The 19,791-nt window shown below is 53.0% G+C and overlaps 2 protein-coding genes and 1 long non-coding RNA gene across 3 annotated transcripts in view; 1 reads left to right on the forward strand and 2 right to left on the reverse strand.

The window, feature by feature from the left end:
* LOC135405270 (zinc finger protein 501-like) overlaps positions 1-19,791 on the forward strand; it is a 229,944-nt gene that overhangs the window by 166,788 nt on the left and 43,365 nt on the right. The gene's annotated exons all lie outside the window — the stretch shown is intronic.
* LOC135405264 (zinc finger protein 883-like) overlaps positions 6,074-19,791 on the reverse strand; it is a 127,708-nt gene continuing 113,990 nt past the window's right edge. Inside the window, exon 3 of the mRNA XM_064639928.1 lies at positions 6,074-6,729. Within this exon, the coding sequence (XP_064495998.1) occupies positions 6,297-6,729 (433 nt within the window). The 3' untranslated portion in view covers positions 6,074-6,296. The remainder of the gene's footprint in view (positions 6,730-19,791) is intronic.
* LOC135405685 (uncharacterized) lies at positions 13,560-18,112 on the reverse strand. Its single transcript, XR_010425943.1, has 3 exons — positions 17,987-18,112; positions 16,674-16,793; positions 13,560-13,662 (listed from the first exon to the last, which is right to left on the reverse strand). It is a non-coding gene; the product is annotated as an uncharacterized LOC135405685 (long non-coding RNA).

The raw sequence follows: 19,791 nt of genomic DNA on the forward strand, positions 1-19,791 counted from the left end.
CCAGCCCCACAGGGCCCCTCACTCACCGAGCTTCAGGGGCTGCATGGTGGTCACCTCGCAGGAGGATGGAAGCTGCAGACCTGGAGAGCGGCTCTCCTGGGAAGAGCTGTCTTCCATCCAGGCCTGCCTGGGGCAGGCGGGGGGTCTCTTCTCCATCCTGTGAATCAAAGAACACAGGGGAGCCTGCCTACGGAGGGCGTTCGAATGGTGGAGTCGAACACCCTCGGGAAAAATGCTGCGGCCAAATCGCCTCAGGCAAAGTGCCTCAGGCAAAAGGCCTCAGCAAAAGGCCTCAGCCAAAAGGCCTCAGCAAAAGGCCTCAGCCCAAAGGCCAAGGCAAAAGGCCTCAGCCAAAAGGCCAAGGCAAAGTGCCTCAGGCAAAGCGCCTCAGCCAAAAGGCCTCGGCCCAAATGCCTCAGGCAAAAATGCTTTGGCAAAGCGCCGCAGCCAAACTCCACGTTCCCACGGGGCCACCAAGGGTCGTGGACAAGACGTGGACTGCAGTCGGGGGCTTCTCGCCAGCGCCGCACTCCTCTCCTGTCCGGTCGCCGTCCTGACGGACACTGACCCACCGTGGGCCACGGCCGCGCTGAGCACACCTGCTGCAGTGGGTGTCACAAAGGGCCCCTCTGTGACACGCTGCCGGCCGCTAGCCACAGGTCCCAGTGCTTGTTGACATGGCACCTGCCCCCAGCAACGGGTCCCAGGGAGCCACCACGCAGGCAGGAACAGGCAGGGTGTCCCTGGGGACACAGGCCTGCCTCAGCCCTGGGCGCCCAGCTGCCCTCAGAGTGTCTCCAGGCCCCACTTTGCTCTCGTGTCTCCTCGGGACATCTCAAGAAGCTCCATGTTCAGACAGCCCTGCGTGCCCCCAGGACATCCCTTTCCTGTCCCCACACTGCAGAGTCTGGCCTCTGAGCCCCTCAGTCACATTAAATGCATAACATTTGCTCAAGCTTAACTGAAACCATGGCTTTTGTTGCATCTTCTCTTTCTCCCACTGACCAGCAAGAGTTTTTCCCCACTCAACAGCTCTTCCAGCACCAGGCCGCTCAGGAGCCCTCCCAAGGCCTTCGCCGCACCCCAGACCCCTGCGCGTCACCCTGAGCTGCCCCAGGGGTGGCTGAGTGGCCCTGCCAGGCTGGCGGAGACTTGAGGGGGGGTTAGGGATGAAGGGGGGAGGATGGCACCCAGGGGGATTCCTTGGATTCACCAAGGAAGGCCTAGACTAAACTACCCCAGGGATCCAGCTGGAAGGATCAGGCTCCTCAGCATGCTGGGAGCTGTCATCTGCTGGCACAGCCCAGTTGAGCGGCCGTATTGGTCCATCTGAGGGGCCAGGAGCTGTAGTCCTGCTGCTCTTGCCTCAGTTCTGTGTCTCTTCTACACAATCAGACCAAAGAAGCCCCCAGAAGCCCAAAGGCCCGGGAACAGCCCCTCTCTGACAGCCCCAGAGGTGCCCGGAGCTGCCTGCCAGCCCAGCTGGCCCTTGCTGCCCACAGCCCAGAGCCCCTCTGCCCTGTCCTTCTCTGGGAGAGGCTGTGCTGGGGCTGCGCTCCAGCCCTGAGCAGTCCCAGCTTTCAGGCAACATCATGGCTGACCCCCGGGCCCCCTACAATAAATAACTCAAGTGGCCGTTGTTTTTCTACTTTGCTCGATCCTGGAAGGCGCTGCTGCAGCGGGCCCGTGTCTAAAGCTGCTCTTTCCAAGTCTCATAGTCCTGGTGTTCGCCTACAAAAAATTGATGAATTTAAAAAAAAGAAAAGATGTGGCAGTGCTGTTCATGAAGCCTTCAGCAGTCACCAAGAGTTCTGTTGTGCAGAGGTTTCAAGTGTCTCCTAAATTCCACACTCCTGGCTTCAGGCCATGACTTGCCAGAGCAGTCCCAGAGCTGGCCACTGCCCAGAGATGCCCTGGGGCAGCTCAAGGGCCCAAGTGGGACAAGTGGTCCAGGGTGTGTGGGAGCCCTTTGGAGCAGGAGCTGGTGGGCAGGAAGGGCCCAGCTGGGGAGGGTCAGGGAATCCCCCCCTGCAGCCCTGCTGCCCAGGCTGAGGAGGGTCCTCTCCAGCACAGCAGCACATTGTGTGCCCTTGGGGGCTGGGCTGCCAGGGCTGTTCCCAGGAACTGACCGGCCAAGGTGAGGAGTCAGAGACTGAAATGGTTCATGACTGTCATGGGTTAAAAAGGGTTTTCCCCTGGAGTTGGAAAGTGGTTAACCCCAGGAGGTGGTATTCTTGGTGTTGACCCAATCAGCACCCCTGCAAAATTAAACATATCACAACAGGCCAGAAAAGAAGAGATTACGTAGCTGAAACAAGAGCAGCAGCCATGGTCTGAGACCACGAGGAGAGAGGGGGGCCAGGGAGCCCTGCTGGGGGCCAAGACCCCCCAGCCCCCCGGCTGGGGCTGTAGAAACTCGGAACAGTGTTAAACTGGGCTGAGTACTGTGGCCAAGAGCCGAGGGAGTTTTTCTCCACTGTGAGTGGGCAGCATGAGCGGCGGCAGAGACAGCACCAAACAGAGATCTGTGGCTGAGAGCCAAGAAGACAGTCAGCAGGAGCGAGGTGGCACAGAGCCAAGCTGAGAGACACAGAGATGCCCGACGGAGAGACAGAGCACCAGGCTCAGCAGAGACTGTTTGGGGTGAGCCTGGCTTTATTTCTCCAAACCCTTTGAGACCCCTCTTGGAAGGAGGGGGTGGACTTCCACTTGAAGGGAGTCCTGAAATGCAGCAGCAACTAGAGAGAGAGAGAGAGAGAGAGAGGCTGAGAAGCTCAAAGATGTCCTGGAGCTGGGCCAGGACAGCCAGGAGGAATGTGGAGGGGGAAGAGGCCTTCCTGCCCCCCTTTGCCATGCTGACAGTTTGAGACAGAGCAAAGGAGCTCTGCTGGAACGCTTGGGGCAAAAACTGAACTGAAAGCCCCAAACGTTCTGACTCAGGAGGAACTTGAATCCCCTGAGGAAGGGACTGTCAGGGGTGCCCAGTACCCCTGTGATATGACTGTAGAGAGGTGAGTCTTGTCCCTGCTTTTGCAGTCCACGGGAGAGAGACCTGCAGCTGGAGCTGAAGGGCCGAGGGGTGAGAGAAGACCCCTGTGTTGTAATGGAGAGATTTTCCAGCTACGACAAATCCAACTGCGACTGCTGCCTTTAAGAGGAGAGACACTGCTGCCCTGAAAGTGGAAAGGGTCTTTTCATCTTCCCTTCAGAACTTTTATTGGAGGGAAAGGAGGGATTTGATCTAATGTAAATATATTGCTTTTCCATAGGAGAGATAGTTAGAATTGTGTATATAATGTATTATAGTATTTATTTGTGTAAGTAATAAACTGTAATATAATTCCTTTCCCCCCATACTGAGCTGTGTTTTGTCTGAAAACCCTCTCACACTGAAACAAACTGGGGGGGGGGCTTGGACTTGGAAATTGGATTTTTGAGGGTCTCAAACTCCCACAATGATTTATGCATTCTAGGATTGCCAGGGCACTTTTGCAGGCTGGGAAGAGGCAGCTGGACCCATCCCCCCTGCCAGTGCTGCTGAAGGTGTCAAGCCCTGAAAAGGCGAGAAGAGACGTGTTTACCAGGCCCCTCACGGGAACTCTGTGCAGGCCCAGCAGACCTTGGAGGCTCAAGGCATGGCCTGGGACACCATCCATGGATATAATAACTCATAACTTCTTGGAGTGTGGGGGCTTCCCTCCCCCACCCCCAACGGATCAAGGTCACCACTTCAACTCACAGACACTGGAGCTGCAACTCCCAAGTTCCATTGCTGGACCCCGTGGGCAGTGACTATAGACATCTTTCCACTCTCAGCTTTGCTTTCCTTTACTCTCCCTTACCCTTATCCTGCCTTTCCCTTATGCATTTTCCCTAAAGGTTCTCTTTATGCCATATTGCTGAAGATGAGAGATAGAGATGATAACACCCAAAATGGCAACATACCTGCTTACCTTTGAAACAAAATTGTTCTAAAATAAACCCTGCATATATATGTTTTCAAACACCAATTATTCAGTGTTGTTTCACTCTAATCCACCCCAAGGGATTTATTAATAAGAACCTGGTTACCCTTCCCTTTCTGGGGCGGGTGGTAACAGACCCCTGTTCTGCCTGGAAAAGAATCTGATGGGAAAATGCAAGCACTGCAAGCTCTCTGTGTGAGTTGCTGCTGGTGCCAAGGGGTTGGTTTAGTGTTGAATTGTGCCAAACCCAGCCTGGTTCCCCAGCCTTCCAACACACATCCTGCTTTTGGAAGCAGAGTTTGACAGATCAGCTGCTCACTGGCCTGGGAAGATGTGACTGGAGATCCATCAGTGGATAAGCATAAAAGCCCAGGGCCAACTTTCATAGAGCAGATTCTTCCACAGACTGTTGAAGTGTGTGGAGCTTCTGCTGTGAAGCAGGGATGCCTCTTGATGGTCACTGCCCAGAGGGTGAGAGAGAGATCTGCCTTGATTTATTTCTATCAGACCCCGCCGGGCCCTCCCCGCTTCCTGCCGGGATCGGACACCGCCGGCGGCCCCGGCCCTGCCGGGCTCCATCAGCCTGAGCAATTGCTGTCAAGGAGGGGCCGGGGGCTTCCTCTTGGCCTTCGTCTCCCTGGCGCTGGGGCTCGGCTTCTACCTGCGCCAGAAGGTGAGGGGGGTCCCAGGGGGTCGTGTGTCCCCCCAGAGCGTCTGTGCCCCCCCGGGGACCCCCCACCCCGGTGTCACCCCCTTTTCTCTCCCCACAGAGCTCCTGAGCCGGCGGCGGCCGCAGCCCCTCCCCGGAGCCTCAGGCCCAGTCTGGACCCCTCCTGTCCCTGTGAGGATTTTGGGGGGGTCGTGTTTTCCCCCCTCCCCTGCTGTCACTCTGCCTCCACCCGGCTGCTCCCAGTGATCCCAGTAAAGCTTCCCAGTTCTCCCCAGTCCTGGTTATTCAGGGGTACTGGGGGAGGAGCTTGGTGAAAACCCAAGAGGTGGAGCCAAGTTTGTGGGGGGCAGAATTGGCCCCAGGATCGATGGGGAATTGGGACCCCCCTGTATTCCCCCAATGTCAGCTTGCTCTGGAGGGGCTTTGAGAGGGCACCTGCCCCTCAAGAAAGCACCCAGCTCACCCAAAACCTCCACATAGCCCCCCAAGGACCCTCAAACCCACTCAAAGCCCACCAAGGACCCCACCCAACCCCTTTTCTGGGGGGACTTCTCTGGGCACTGGTGGTGCTGGGAGCCCCCCCAGCTGCGGGCGAGGAGCTCTCGGGTGAGCGGGGGGTGGGTGGGAAGGGGAAGGTTGGTGGGAAAAGGGGTGTCAGATGGGATAAAGAGGTGGTGGGACCCCAAACTGAATGGGAGGGGAGTGGGACACCCCAAAAGTGGAGGGAAGAGGGGTCTGAGGGGCTCTGATGGGAAATGGGTGGGTCAGAAGAATGAGGAAAGGGGAGGGTGGGACTCCAAAACTGAGCATGCGGGGGCTGGGGAGTGGGGTGATGATGTGGAAGACATGAGAGAGAGGGGGCAAAAAGTGGAGGTTGGGACTCTGAAACTGATTTAGGAGGGCTGGGAATTGAGGTAATCATGAAAAAGTGGAAGAAAAAGGGAGAAAGTGGAAAAGGAGGGGTGGCCTGGTGGTTCCGATGCTTTCATGAGGGTCTTCGGGCACAGGGGGGTTGGCAAAGGGAGGTGTCCCCACTGAGCTCCCAACTTACTGTGGGGTGCTGGGGGCTGCTGGATCCAATCTCAGCCTTGGATTATGCCAACACTTTCAGTTTAGAGGAATTACAAAGGTGTGACTGAACCACTTTTGTCCCCCAGATTTTCAAGATGGCAAATCAGATCTATTGTTAGAAATTAATTATTTAGGGTTACAAATGATCAGACACTACATCTTTATCAGAATTATTTAGTGCACAATATAAACACTAAAACTACTCCTGATACAGGATAAGATAGGACAGTGCTCTACACTAAAGCAATTGTTGAAGCAATTCTACTCAAGCTGGCACAAACGCAAGAATTCTTAATTAGAGATGGATAGAACTCCCCCAGACCAACGCCCATGAAGAGATCTCTGCTCTCAACCTCCAGGAGGGACCTTGAGGAGTCCCCAGCCAAGGCAGGAATCTCAACACACACACCCCCAAGAAGGGATCTGTTGGAAGAAACTGCCCCTGGGAAAGGGGACTGGCCCTTTGTGGTCAAAAGGGATGGACTGACAGTCACTGGACTCCAGGGGTTGCCTCAACATCAGGGGCTTCATTCGGGGTGGAAGCAGCGGCCGAAGCTCTTCCCGCAGTCGGGGCAGTCACAGGGCTTCCCTTACTGATGGGTCCGTTGGTGTCTGGTCAAGTTAGAGCTCTGGGTGAAGCTCTTCCCACACTCCCCACACTTGTAGGGCCTCTCCCCGGTGTGGATGTGCTGGTGTGTGACAAGGTGGGAGTTCTGCTTAAAGCCTTTCCCGCAGTCAGAGCAGCGGAAGGGCCTCTCATCCGTGTGCGTCCGCTCATGCCTGAGGAGAGTTGAGCTGCGCTGAAAGCTCTTCCCACATTCCAAGCACTTGTAGGGCCGTTCCCTGGTGTGGATGAGCTGGTGTCTGCATAGGTTGGCCCTGTCACTGAAACTCTTCCCACATTCCCCACATGTGTAAGGCCGTTCCCCAGTGTGGATGTGCTGGTGTTGGATCAGGTTGGAACTCTGCCTGAAGCTCTTCCCACATTCCCTACACGTGTAGGGCCGTTCCCCAGTGTGGATGTGCTGGTGTCGGATCAGGTTTGTGCTATTCCTGAAGCTCTTCTCACATACCAAGCACCTGAAGGGCTTCTCCCTGCTGGGAGGCTGATCAGGGACCACCAGCTCAGAGCTCTGCCTCAAGCTCCGGTTGCCTTCCCGGCACAGGCTGGCTCTTTCCTCCTCAGAGCACCCTGGGATGGCTTTGGAGCCCCTCCTGCGGGGGGATCTCCGGCCCTTTTCCTCCCCGCTGCCTTCCTGCGCCGGGGAGCCCTTCAAAACGGCCTCTCCCACCAGGGTCTCACGGGGGGATTTGTCCTCCGGGCTCTCCGTCCTCAGCTCGGGGCCTGGGGCAGGAAGCAAGAAGGACAGGCAGGGGATTTGCCTCCGGCCCACAGGGAAGGCCAAGGACATCCCCCCAACTCCGGCCCCGGCAGGACGGCGGCGCCAGCGGGGTTGTCCTGCAGCCGGGGCCATGCTCGGCTGACAGAGCCAGCACAACACCCGCCCAAAGGGACACTGACTGCCTCCTCACCTGCCTGGGGGGCCCAAGGCATCTTCCTCTTCCTCGCAGCCTCCTCCTCCATCCGCCCAAGCTCTGAGAAGGACAAATCCTGATGGGGGGAAAACAAGGGCTGAGCGCGTTGGCTTGGGGGTTCCTCCTGCCCAAGTCCATCTCTAGAACTCACCAGGCTTCCGGTGTCCATAAAACCCTCCAAAACACTAAGATTCAGCCTAAAAAAACCCAAACCACCAAGATTCAGGAAAAAACCCCATCAGAAATAGCAAGACGACTTTTACCGCCCCCAAACTGCAAAAAGTTGAGACTCAGGTAAAAAATATTCCAAAATATGAAGATTAGCCCAAAACATCTCTCTCAGAAGTTACCCCTCTCTGGTTTCCCCCCTATGGGGTACAAAGAGTCTCCCCTGTCTGGGATGTTGGAAGTTTTGGGGGTCCCAAGGTTCCCTTCTCCTCTGACTCGCTTTCAGGTGCCACATTCCCTGATATTCCCCCTCTCAAGATTCTCCACTTTGTTGTCCCGGGGATCCCAGGGGTCCCCACTGTTCAGGCTTCCCCTTCTCTGCACCCCCTATTTCAGGCTCCCGGGGGTCCCGGAGCTCCTCCCTCTCCGTGCTCCCCCCTCCAGGCTGCCGGGTGTCCCCCAGTTCCGCCGTCGCCTCGCTCTGCCCTTCACATTCAGCAGCTCCCGGGCTCCACACCCACCCCTGGCACTCCCGGGGGGCCCCCAAACCTGCTGTGTCCCCCCCGCTGGCACCGGGCTGACAATGGAGCCGGCGGGGCCTGACCCAGAAACACCAACCACCACGGTGGGGGGGGAACCCGCATCCCCCCACCCACCGCCGGGGCTCTGCCACCAAACCAGCCCAGCACCCCCAAAAAACACCTCCAGCCCACCCCCAAGAGCCACCAAGGGCGGAGCAGCAAAAGGAACAGCAGGAGAACAATCGCCCCCCCATCATGCAGGGGCCTGGGAAGGTGGAACTTGTCCCAGATATCCTGGGGTAAGCCTTGGGGGTTGGGACATACTTGGGCTGACAGCACAGGTTTTCCTGCAAAGTCTGCAGTGAGTCAAACTCTGGACAGGAGATTCTGTCCCATGGATTGGATTGCAGAGGCTCCCTCAGGTCCCCAGCAAGAATCAGCAACAAAAAGGACCCCCTTGAAGATTTCAGGGGAAGTGTCCTGTAGGGAGGGGACAGTGTCACCCCACCAGGGCGGGGCTGGCAAGTGGGAGGCTGCTCCAGGGCTCTGCAAGAGGCCTCCTGCTCTGCTCAGCCCCAGCACTGGCTGGTACCAACACCCCCGGCTGCCCCTGGCCCTGGGCAGCTCTGCTGCCACAGGCTGTGCCCTCACCGTGGCCCTGCAATGGCCCTGCCTGTCCCTCACCTGTGGCCCTGCCCGTGGCCCTGTCCCTTGGCTCTCTCTCTGCCAGCTCAGTGTGGGGCACACAGGCTGGGGGTCCCTCCCAAGCCCCCCGGGCAGCCGGCGTTGGCTGGGGGGATGTGAGGGCTGGGCCTGCTCAGCACAGCCCCGGCCTCGTGCCCAGCCCCTCTTTCCTGACCCACACAAGACCTTCCCGGCCCCCCCCAGGGCTCCCCTGATGCTGCCTCTGCTCCTGGCCCTGCCTTTGCTGCTCCCTTGGCTGGGGCAGCGGCTGCAGGGGGGGGATGGCAGCAGCTTCAGCTCCACGGCACTTCCTGGGGGGAGCTCAGCCCGGGGGGACGGGCAGGGACCTGATGGGGATGGACAGGGGCCCAGCAGGGACAGACAGGGCCTGCAGGGGAAGGCACAGGAACAACCTGAACCCCCACACTGCCACGGCTGTCTCTGCTCCTCCTTGCAGGCTCTGTGGCCAGGCACAGTTTGTGTTCCTGGGTGCCCACCATCTCAGCACTTGGAGACGCTCAAATCAGCGCCCGCAGCTCTGCAGCAAAGCCCCAGCTCACCTGGCACACAGGGGATGGACACAGCACCTGCTCGGGGATGGGCACTCACAGCTTTGTCTCTGCCCCACCACTGGGCTCTCCTTGCTCAGCAGCACCTCTGCCTTGCACTTATTCTCAGCCTCACCTCAGGGACAGCTCTGGGTTCACCTCCGCGCCACTTCTCAGCCTCACCTCAGGGCCTGGGCTCAAGGACAGGAACCTGCAGGGAGGGGACATCATGTGCAAGCTGAGGGCTGCCTGCTTGCACTGGCCTCTGGGCTTCTTTCTCCTTCTAAACCAGCCCACAACTTAGCCTGCTTTTCTAACACCACACATTTACAGACTAACCTTGGAGATAGATATGGACAGACATCTCTATCACCCTGGGGATAGAGCCTCAAGCATGTGCAGCCATAGGAATGGGAATCAGAGAATCACAGAATCAGCCACGTTGGAAAAGACCTCCGAGATCATCAAGTCCAATCACGGATCCAACCCCGCCGTGCTTCCCAGACCATGGCACTGAGGCCACATCCACTCTCACCTTCAACACCTCCAGGGACGCTGACTCCACCCCCTCCCTGCCCAGCCCATTCCAAGGCCTGATTACTCTCTCCGCAAAAAATTGCTTCCTAATATCCAACCTAAACCTCCCCTGGCACAGCTCAAGACCCAGCCCTCTTGTCCTACTGCTGCTTCCTGGCAGAACAGCCCCACCCCCACCTGGCTCCAACCTCCTGGCAGGGACTTGCAGACAGTCAGGAGGTCTCCCCTGAGCCTCCTCTTCTCCAGCCTCAACACCCCCAGCTCCCTCAGCCTCTCCTCACACCACTTGTGCTCCACTCCCTTCCCCAGCCTCGCTGCTCTTCTCTGCACCTGCTCCAGCCCCTCCAGGGCCTTCCTCAACTCAGGGGCCCAGAGCTGGACACAGCACTCCAGGGGTGGCCTCACCAGCGCTCACTCCAGCCCAACAATCACTTCCCTGCTCCTGCTGACACACTCTTCCACACAGGACACCAGCCACTGGCCCTCTTGGCCACCTGGCCACACTCTGCCTCCTCTTCAACTTCCTGTCCATCCACACTCCCAGCTCCCTTTCTGCCTGCCTGCTCTCCAGACACTCTGGCCCCAGCCCGGGGGGCTGACGGGGCTTCTTGTGGCCAAAGGGCAGGACCCGGCCCTTGGCCTGCTGGAACCTCATCCCCTTGCAATCAGCCCATGGATCCAGCTGGGCCAGGTCCCTCTGCAGAGCCCTCCTGCCTTCCAGCACATCAACACACCCCCAGCTTGGGGTCACCTGCACAGTTGCTGATGAAATGCCTGGTTCTGCAGCAGCTGCAGATGCTCAAGGGGCAGCAGGACCAAGTCAGGGGCCTGGGGGGGCCTGGGGGGCTTTGGGGTGCGGGAGGGTCCTGGGGGAGCTGGGGAGGGGCTTTGGGGATTGGGGGTACAAACCAGTACAGATCAGTACAGACCAGGACAGACCAGTACCTCCTCACTGCTCCCCAGAGCTCTCCTGGAGCTGGGCCACCTTGTCCTGGGACACCTGAGCCCCCCCAGTGCCCTCCCAGTACAGCCCAGTGCCCCCAGTACAGCCCACTGTGTTCCTGTACCAGGGTGCCAGGGTGCCCCCCTCTTTGGGGGGGGGGTTGGAATGGATTTGAAGGGGGGGGTGGGGGAGATTTCAAGGGATCTGGGGGTTTGGATGGGGATTTGGGGGCGTTTAGGGGTCTTTTGGGTGTATTTGGGGGAGTTAAAACAGGTTTTGGGGGCATTTCGGCATCAAAGGGACCTGTGGGGGGAGGGGACTAAAGGGAAAATGAAGGTTAAGGGACATATGGGGAGGTTAAAGAGGTTTGGGGGGGAGATGAGGGGCTGCACCAAGAGCAGCTGAGTCCTGAGACCTCCCCGGTGTCCTCAAGACCCTCTTGGTGTTCCTAATTCCCCCTTGACACTCCAAGACAAGCCTGGTGTCTCCAATGTCCCCAGGGCCTCCCCATTGCCATTATTCCCCCCTTGACACCCCCAATTCCACTGGCCCCATGCCCATCCCTGATGTCCCCAACCCTCCATCTCACCCCAGGAGCCCCCCCTGGACCATCTGACCCCAAAAATGCCCCCCCACACGCTCACAGAAAGGACAAGGGCATCTGGGGACACGTTGGGGACAGTTGGGGGGCTTTGGGGGGCACTGGGTGATTACTGGAGGATACTGGGACACACTGGGGGGAACCAGAGGGCACTGGGAGGGACTAGAGGGTTACTGAGGGATTCTGGAAGGGCACTGGGAGGGACTGGAGAGTTACTGGGGGATTATCAGGACAGAGGGAGAGACACTGGCAGGTTACTGGGCCATACTGGGGGCTATTGGGTGCTCACTGGAACATCACTGGGCCATCCTGGGGGGCAGTGGGAGGTCACTGGGACACACTGGCTGGTCACTGAGGGGGTTACTGGGCCGTACTGAGGGGCACTGGGATTCCCTTACCCGGATGCGGTACATCTCCCCCCCGGACTTTGAGGGGCACCCCCACGACTCCTTCCCCTGGGGGCTGGGAGATCCCCTTAACCCCACTGCTGGGCTTTAGGGGACCCCGGGCCCCAGTCCCTTTGGGGTCTCTGTGTGCTCCGTGTTGGGGGTCTCTGGGGTTCGGGGGGGGCATTGGGATCCCCTTTCCCTGGGGTCGGTCCGCCGGGCCGGCAGGAGGCGCTGTGACGGGAGCGGTAATGGCGGGTCGCGGGTCATGCCGGCGGGTAACGCCGGCGCGCCTGCGCAGTGCAGCCAGGGCGCTGGGACAGCCCCACCCTCCCCACGCGGGTTCCAGGCCCCGCGCTCTGACCCTCGGGAACCCCCGAACCCCTCGGCTAAACCCTCCCGAGCCCTCCAGCCTTTCCACCCACAGCCGCGCTCCCCGCAGCCCCGAGCGGATCCCCAGAATCGCGCTCTCCGAGCGCAGCCTCACCTCCACCGCTACCGCTGCCCCGCAGACAACATGGCGCTCTGCGCACGCCCCGCCTCTCGAGCCCCCGCCGCAGCCAATCAGCGCTCGGCCCGTCCCCGCCCCGTCCCTGCCGGCCCCGCCCTGTCGGGTGAGCGGGGCGGGCACGGCGGGAAAGCGGCGGGGGGGAAAGAGCGGGGGGGACCCCAAAGGGAGCGCGAGGGGCGGGGGATCACCCCCAAAGGGGGCTGGGGGGAGCCGGGCTGTGAAGGGACTGCTTTTCCAAACTGCCCTGCTTATCCCGCATGTGCACACTTCTCTCCTGCTGGGATCTGGCCCAGACAAACCTGAAAATACCTGGAAGTGCCACCTCCACCAGCACTTCCTCCACAGCTGCTTTCAAGGATTTCTCTTCAATTTGCCAAGGAAATGCTTCCAGATCATACTTCCATCTACAAGTCAGAACACCAGCCTGCACCAGGACTCCTGCTTGTTTTCCCTGCACTTGCTGACAGGAGGTGCAGAGGCAGGATGTCAGCACTTCATTACCAACAGCCTTAACGGGGGATGACTCCACTTTTTAACCTTGGAAGAAAAGCAGCTTTTCCTTTCCCTCTCCTGTTTTTTGGGTTTAGGGTTTTTTTACCTTTTTTTTTACCTTCTGAATAAAAGAACACATGTGTAAATTGAAATAATCTGAACCCAACTTTTAAGAACACTGACACCTTTGAGCAGCTTCCTCTTAACCCTCTCTCCATGTTGGAGGAGTGGCCAGATGAAGAGTTACCAGCCCATCCTGGCTTCCAGAATGGCACAGCTGGTGGTTAGAGATTCATCTCACAGTTATCTAGAATATGCCCAAACTTGTTCTGCCCTTCCTAATTCCTAACTCAGACCAATGGCTCCAAACCCAGCATCTGGGAGGCTGATTAGGTTGGCAAGAACATTTCCCTGTGTGATAACAGTGTGGGCACAAGGACTGGGAGTGTGTCATAGGAAATCTGACTTGCATACATGGGGTAGGAGATAAAAAAAAACACAGATAAGCAGAAAATGTTTGCAAGGAAGAATTGGCAGCAAATCTGTCAGAAGATTAGTGCAGGTGACTATCAAATACAGGAGAAAACATGATGAAAGGAGTAACTCACGACTCTTTATCTGAGCTATGAAATGAACAGTAACTTCAGCCACTGATGAGAGATTTTTTTAAATATAGAAGTGAGTTTGCAGTTGTAGCATTTTCCACATTAAAGCCTACAGCTGGTAAATAATAAAATAAGCAATTAAAAAGCAATCAAGCTTGCTGCATGAAAACCTCTCAAACAGGCTGCTTCAAACAACAACAGTCTTCTTGCTCCCCTCCTTCCCCTAAGCCCCAAAACTTCACCACATCCCAGGTCTGTACTACTCACACACATCACTTGGCAGAGGAAAGCCACACAAAACGAAAGATAAAGAATAATTAATTGTTTTGGTAGGTACTGATGGTCACGTGTGTGGAATGGGAGGTCCCAAGAGGAGTGTCAGCTTGGTGGATGGTCCCTCTTGGAAATACAGTAAGTCACCTGGCTGCAAGAAAATTGATATATTTAGGGCACCAGGTCAAACCTTACTGCAATCAGAGAAAATACTCTCTGAGCAGACAGTCTGACAACATATATCCTTTAGAATCACAGAATGGAGCAGTCCTGCAATGTACACTTTAATAACATAAAGAACACTAAGCCAGAAGTTCAGAACCTTAAACTTTCCAACCTGCTGTCAATATTTACTGAAAATGTGAAACAAGCTTTTTAACATCACAGAACACACAGACTCCCACTGAGCTGCAGGAAGAGGACAAAGAAGCAGCTGAGATGGACCTGCTGGCAACACAGTGGGCTGGCAGAGGAGCAGTGAAATGGGGATTTGGTCAGATCACATCAAAAGAAAAGGCTAGTATTCCACGAGAAAAGCCAAATATTCTATAAAAATGGTAATCTGTTACAATACTGTTGTCTGAGATTTTCAGTTAAAGCACTTAAAAAACAGGTATGACCTTCCTCCTCCTCCTCCCTATCTTTCTTCTCACCTATGTAAATTAAAACTCCACACTGAAAAAAAACTAGATAAGGAAAGTCAAGGCAAGAAAGGTGTAAAGCACATAAAATTGCCTCCAAGAAGGAAATAAAAGTTTACTTATGGCTTGTCCTGTAAACACCTACAGAGTTGGACAGCACAGTCAAAGAAAACTGCCTTCCTTACCAGAGTGGGGACTACACCAACCAAGAGTATTCTGAATTCTCTTCATTTGAAAGATGGAGAAAGGAAATATTCTAGAAAGATGTTTAGGGAGGAAATAGAGTCAAACAATAGCACCCCCCTCAGAGGCAGCCACAAAGAGACAACCAAACTTTGACACCAGCCACCCAGAAGAAATGGGTCACAGGAAGTGAACAACAGCAAACAGAAGAAAAATAAATTAAAAACTTGGATAACTTTTAAGCCCATCATTATTCCATAAAAATGAAAGGCACTGAAGTCTGGTCCAAAATATTCCAGAAATGAAAAAGGGAACTGTAATTTACTAGACTTTGCATCACCCAGTACACGATGACGATTGAATATTCCCCTCTGTCAAACAACACAGCTCATGATGTCAGCATCCCATCCAATGGGTCACACTATTCCTAAAACACCTACACCATCCAACATGTCACACTATTCCTAAAACACCTACACCCAAATGCAGCTCTGGACACTGAGAAGAGCAGAGAGAGGCTCCATAACAGGCCAAAAAGCAGAGAAACTCCTGAGGATTCCAACATGGAGCAGCACCACCAGCTGGACAAGCAACACTTCAAAAGCAGGTCAAACAGAACAGGACAAGCACCAGATTCCCTGCTGACACTCAGTAATCTTCATGAAATGTTCCCTTTATTCCAAAAATCAACCACCAACCAAACACTTGAATTTCACGTTTGGAAAAAGGAAGAGCAATTAACACAGCAAGTTTATGTGGGGTTTGGTTCATGCTTTTCTTTATCAGATTTAAATCTCATTCACCAGAACAGTGACAATGTTCAGTGCAGCAGTAAGTCTCAGTGCACAGAAGGATTAGCCTGAGGGATTACAGGCAGCATGTAAAAGCATAAAAATGTTTTAGAACCATACACAAACCCAGTGTTTTTTCTGCACACAACTCCACAAACATGACCTAGGAGTCAGGGTGCCCAACCTGGAGAGTACTAGTCAATTTACAGAAATAACTGGGGGTTTTGGCCCATTATTTAAATACTAGAAGCAAAGGATACCTTTAAAAAAGGATACAGACAACTATCACCCAAATTTCTCGTGCTCGCAGTGTGCAAACCCTCCCCTCAGTTTCACAGCCACAATCACTGCCTTCAAGAAATGGACCACTTTTAACTTTTCTGGCAATCACAGCCCAGACCACCTAAGGCAATGAAATTCTCATACCTTTAATATGAACTCATGTGTGGGATTCCCAATCCTATCTTCTGATTCCACATTATATTCCCGAGCTAAAGGCACCCTTGGTTTATAGAGCCGCCAGTGTTTCTCGCCTTCCAGCTGAAGGATAAACACCTGCAAAAGACCATAAATCCAAATCCATAAGGAAGGAATTCCTTTCTCATTAATTTTTAGATAGCTACAATTCAGAGAAATTTAAATTTGAACTAATTTTTTTTGTCTCTACTTAGAGACAACAGACAGAGGAGTTGTGAAGTGGGATCTGTTTTATCCTAAGGCAGGCATTTGGAAATCCCTGTTTCTCTCCAGTCACTTAAGTAAGTGCTAGAGAACTAACCCAAAAGGAACATCTGCCACACAAATATCCAAAATTTCAGGTGAAAGAGGCTTATCCCCAACAGAGCATCAGAAACCTCTATAGGGTGCCCAATGGGGGTAGATGGCATGAGTTAGAAATGCTGGATGTGAGGCTGCTGAATAACAAGCATAAGGAAAATGAAACCCCAGGTGTATTGAATGGAAATGAAAATATTAAAAAGCAAAATATACATATAAGGATTGGATTTTTTGATTTGGTTTAAGTGGGTTAGTCCAATTTTTTCTTTATAACGCAGTGTATAATTGTATGTTTCTTTTAGAAGCTGATTTAAAATGCATTTAGACCCAGGAATTCATCATATCAGTAACTTCTTAAAAACAGCAGGACCAACAAGCACAACCAGTCTGCTGCTACAGTCCAGCTGAAAAAAGACAAGTACTTAGTAAAAGAAAAAGGACTTGTAAATTCTTGGGGCCTGCATGAAGTGAAAATGAAAAAACAGGTGCTAGAAAGCTTCTGCAGCTGTGAAAACAAACTTCTCTTTTTATCTAATGGAAATACCAGGTCTGGAAAACCCAATTTGCATGATATTATGATTAGATATTACTATTAGTAAATTTTCAGCAAAAATATGTAAGAAAAATGACTACAAGGAAACACAAATAAAAAAACCCATTTTCCTATAATGTTTAGTGGGGGGGAGGGTTAGAAGCACACACACAACAGCAAACACTGCCATCAGCAAAAGCCCATGCACAATTTCACAGGCAAGGTTGTGCTGTCCTACCTCAACATCATCATAGTGAGGAGGAAGGCCCTGGGATCCCTGGGCAGTGATGTAAACATTGGACCCCACCAGAGACCCAAAGTAGCACTCCAGCTTCTCCTGAATCTTCCACAGCTCCTCCTGTAAAAAAAAAAAAGATGCTGTTACTTGCTGAAGAGCTCAGCCAAGCCCAGCCCACCTCCTCCCCATGGCTTGGGAAGAATGATCACATCAGGGACACAGAGGCTGGGAAGGAAGGTGCTCTGTACCAGTGTTTCTCCTGAAGGAGAGCACTGGAGATGCAAAGGGGATCTGCCATGAGAGTCATTGCTAAGCCAAAAAGTCTGGTGCCCCAACCTGTGTTTGTTCTCTTCCCTGTGCCATCTTTAGGCTGCACAACCAGACAGACAAGGCTGAACAGAGGAAAATAATCCCACAAACAGCAAAACACCATAAGACAAGAAGCAAATGCAGGACCTGCATTCTCTCACCAGAGAGAACATACAAAGGTTAGAGACCTTTCACCAGTTACTCCAATCATTTGGGAATATTCAAAACCAAACTTGACTCATCCACACCCCACATGTGACAGACAAGGCACCGAAGGGAAACAGCAGAACGTGCCAAGTACCAGATCCACACAAGTGCAGCTTGGCCATTAAAGCTGACAGCAGCCAGGAACACTATACCTGGGACTCAGCTTGTATTTGGGATCTTATTTGGGTCCACCTCACAATTCAATTGTGTTGACACCTTCAAGACTACCTGAATCAAAGCACCTCCAAGAATCCAAGTCCTTTACACAACTGTGCAGCACCACTGTCTCGTTCTCAAACTCAAGGACTGAGAACACTCAGCTAAAATGGGCTGGTACCTTTCCACGGTGCAATTCACTGGCAAGAACACTGCAAATATTTCACATGGTTTCACACCTTACCCTCCATTAAAGGGAAGTGGCTCAAAAGCCACAAAGTTTGCACAAGGAAACAGTGGGGCAGAAGGGATAATTTAAGCACAGATGCCTAATCATCAGTTTTGTGCATTTGTTTTTGTTTCCAAACTTTCATGTGACAGAGCAAAATTTTAAAAAGAATACATTATTATACATATTATAGCATGAATCAGATTTTGTTCTTACTGCAGAGCAGTGAAACATGATGGACAGTGCAAAAGTATAAACTGTGTTTTAATACAGCTCATGTAAAGATTTCAGCAGGTCATCAGTGTCAACCACTTCCCCTGGGGACAGAGATGAAGCCATGTCTAGTGCAACTCAAGCAAAACACACCACATTATTAAGCCAGCATCAATTATATCCAGTGAAACAATCCCACCTTAAATCTCTGAGGCTGATGAAACTGTATTGTTGCCTTTTTCTGGTCAAAATCCTTCTTCAGCTGCATGTAATTCACTTTGCCTTCTTTATTTAAAACCTTCTTCTTTCCATTCACACACTGCAGATATTCACATCTCGCCCATAGCACAGGCCCTGGCTGCACAGCTCCTTCAAGTCTGACAGCTGGAACAGGGACAGGCAGTAAGCAGCCACCAGGGGATCATTGCTCTGGACGAGCAGTGGCTTTTGCTCCCAGTACTCCTTGAAAAACACCTCTTCTTTGATGGGGGAGATCAAGCTCCGAAGAGGCTGTCTGGGTTCTCAAAACTCAGGACTGAGGGAGAACAAGCTGCTTCCAGCTTTGCTCGTTTACACTGTGCCTGTGTTTCTTTTCCCATCTCAGCATGCTTCCCTCCTTTCTTGGGCATGGTTCCTGTTCAAGAGGAGAGAGGACCAAAACAATCAACCAGCAACACAACCTCAAGAGCTCACGGGCCCAGAGCAACAACTCTTACCCTACCCAGTGGGATATCAGAGTATCCCGGGAACAGCTCTGGTTTCAGAGCCTCACTATTTGCTCCAAAGCATTAACAGTTTACAGAAGACAGGGAACATTGTTAGGCCTTCCTGTTGATGCTCTGTAATTACTACATTTACAAGTTTAAAACTTGTAAAATTTACCAGTTTAAGAACTAAAAGGCCAAGATTCTGCTTTCAGTCCTGTCGAGCTGTCAAACTTTGTTTATGTAGAACAAAAAGAATTCTTTCACACAAGCACAGACATTTCATTTTAAAGCTGGAAGTCATTTACCTTGTTTTTCCCAGGCAGATAGTATGATTGTGTACCATTATGCAAAGATAAAGAAGTTGATCTACAAATGGTTTGGCTGCCAAATTCTCAGGAAAGTTAAGGGGAAAATCAAGTAACGGTAGGTAACTGTGCAAGTCTGGAAAGCCAACACCTGAGAAGTTTGAACGTGCTGATGCCATAATTTCTAAGGAAAAGTGACAGCTCTACTCCCTACACCCATTTGATAGGAAATGCTATCAATTTGTTGAGATACTTTTATTTACACAGATCCCGTATTTTGAAACTTAAACTCCAGTTCTGGTATTTACATGCAGCACTAAGTTCTTCTGTGCAGCAGGACACCCTTGCTGGCCCACTAACTCCTGGGCAGTGTTTCATCAGCAGCTCCTGCACAGCCTGTCCCTCAACAGTAACCGAGGGTCACCTCAGCCCTGCAGGAGGGAATTCACATCACCTCCTTCCTGAGAGAATGAACATTCCCAACTGCAGCATGAGGCAAGGGAATGCGTAAAAAATTAAAGACTGAAAATCAGTCCCTGACTGACAGCAAGATCTGAAGATGCTGCTGAAGGCACCAAGATCTAAAGCTGACATCCCCAAATGACAGCAACACAAATGCAACCAAGCCTGGATTAATAGTTTTGAATTCCAGACCTAAATCCATTGTACCAACCTCTCAGCTCATTCACACTGATTTAAAGAAGTTACATTCAGATATTTACTATTCATAGAACGCAGCTTCATTTACAACACGTGCTGTTCTGTAGCCTTCTGCTGGTTATTACAGCTGTTCCAAGCCCCCTGCCATGGGCAGGGATACCTTCCACAAGATCTAGTTGCTCAAAACCCCATCCAACAGGATCCAACCAGGCCTTGAGCACTGCCAGGGATGGGGCATCCACAGCTTCTCGGGGCAACCTGAGCCAATGCCTCACCACCCTCCAGCAGAAAAAAATTCTCCCTTACATTTAGTCTAAACCTGAACCGTTCAG

Source organism: Pseudopipra pipra, chromosome W, assembly GCF_036250125.1.
Source record: "Pseudopipra pipra isolate bDixPip1 chromosome W, bDixPip1.hap1, whole genome shotgun sequence".
Taxonomy (NCBI): Eukaryota; Metazoa; Chordata; class Aves; order Passeriformes; family Pipridae; genus Pseudopipra; species Pseudopipra pipra.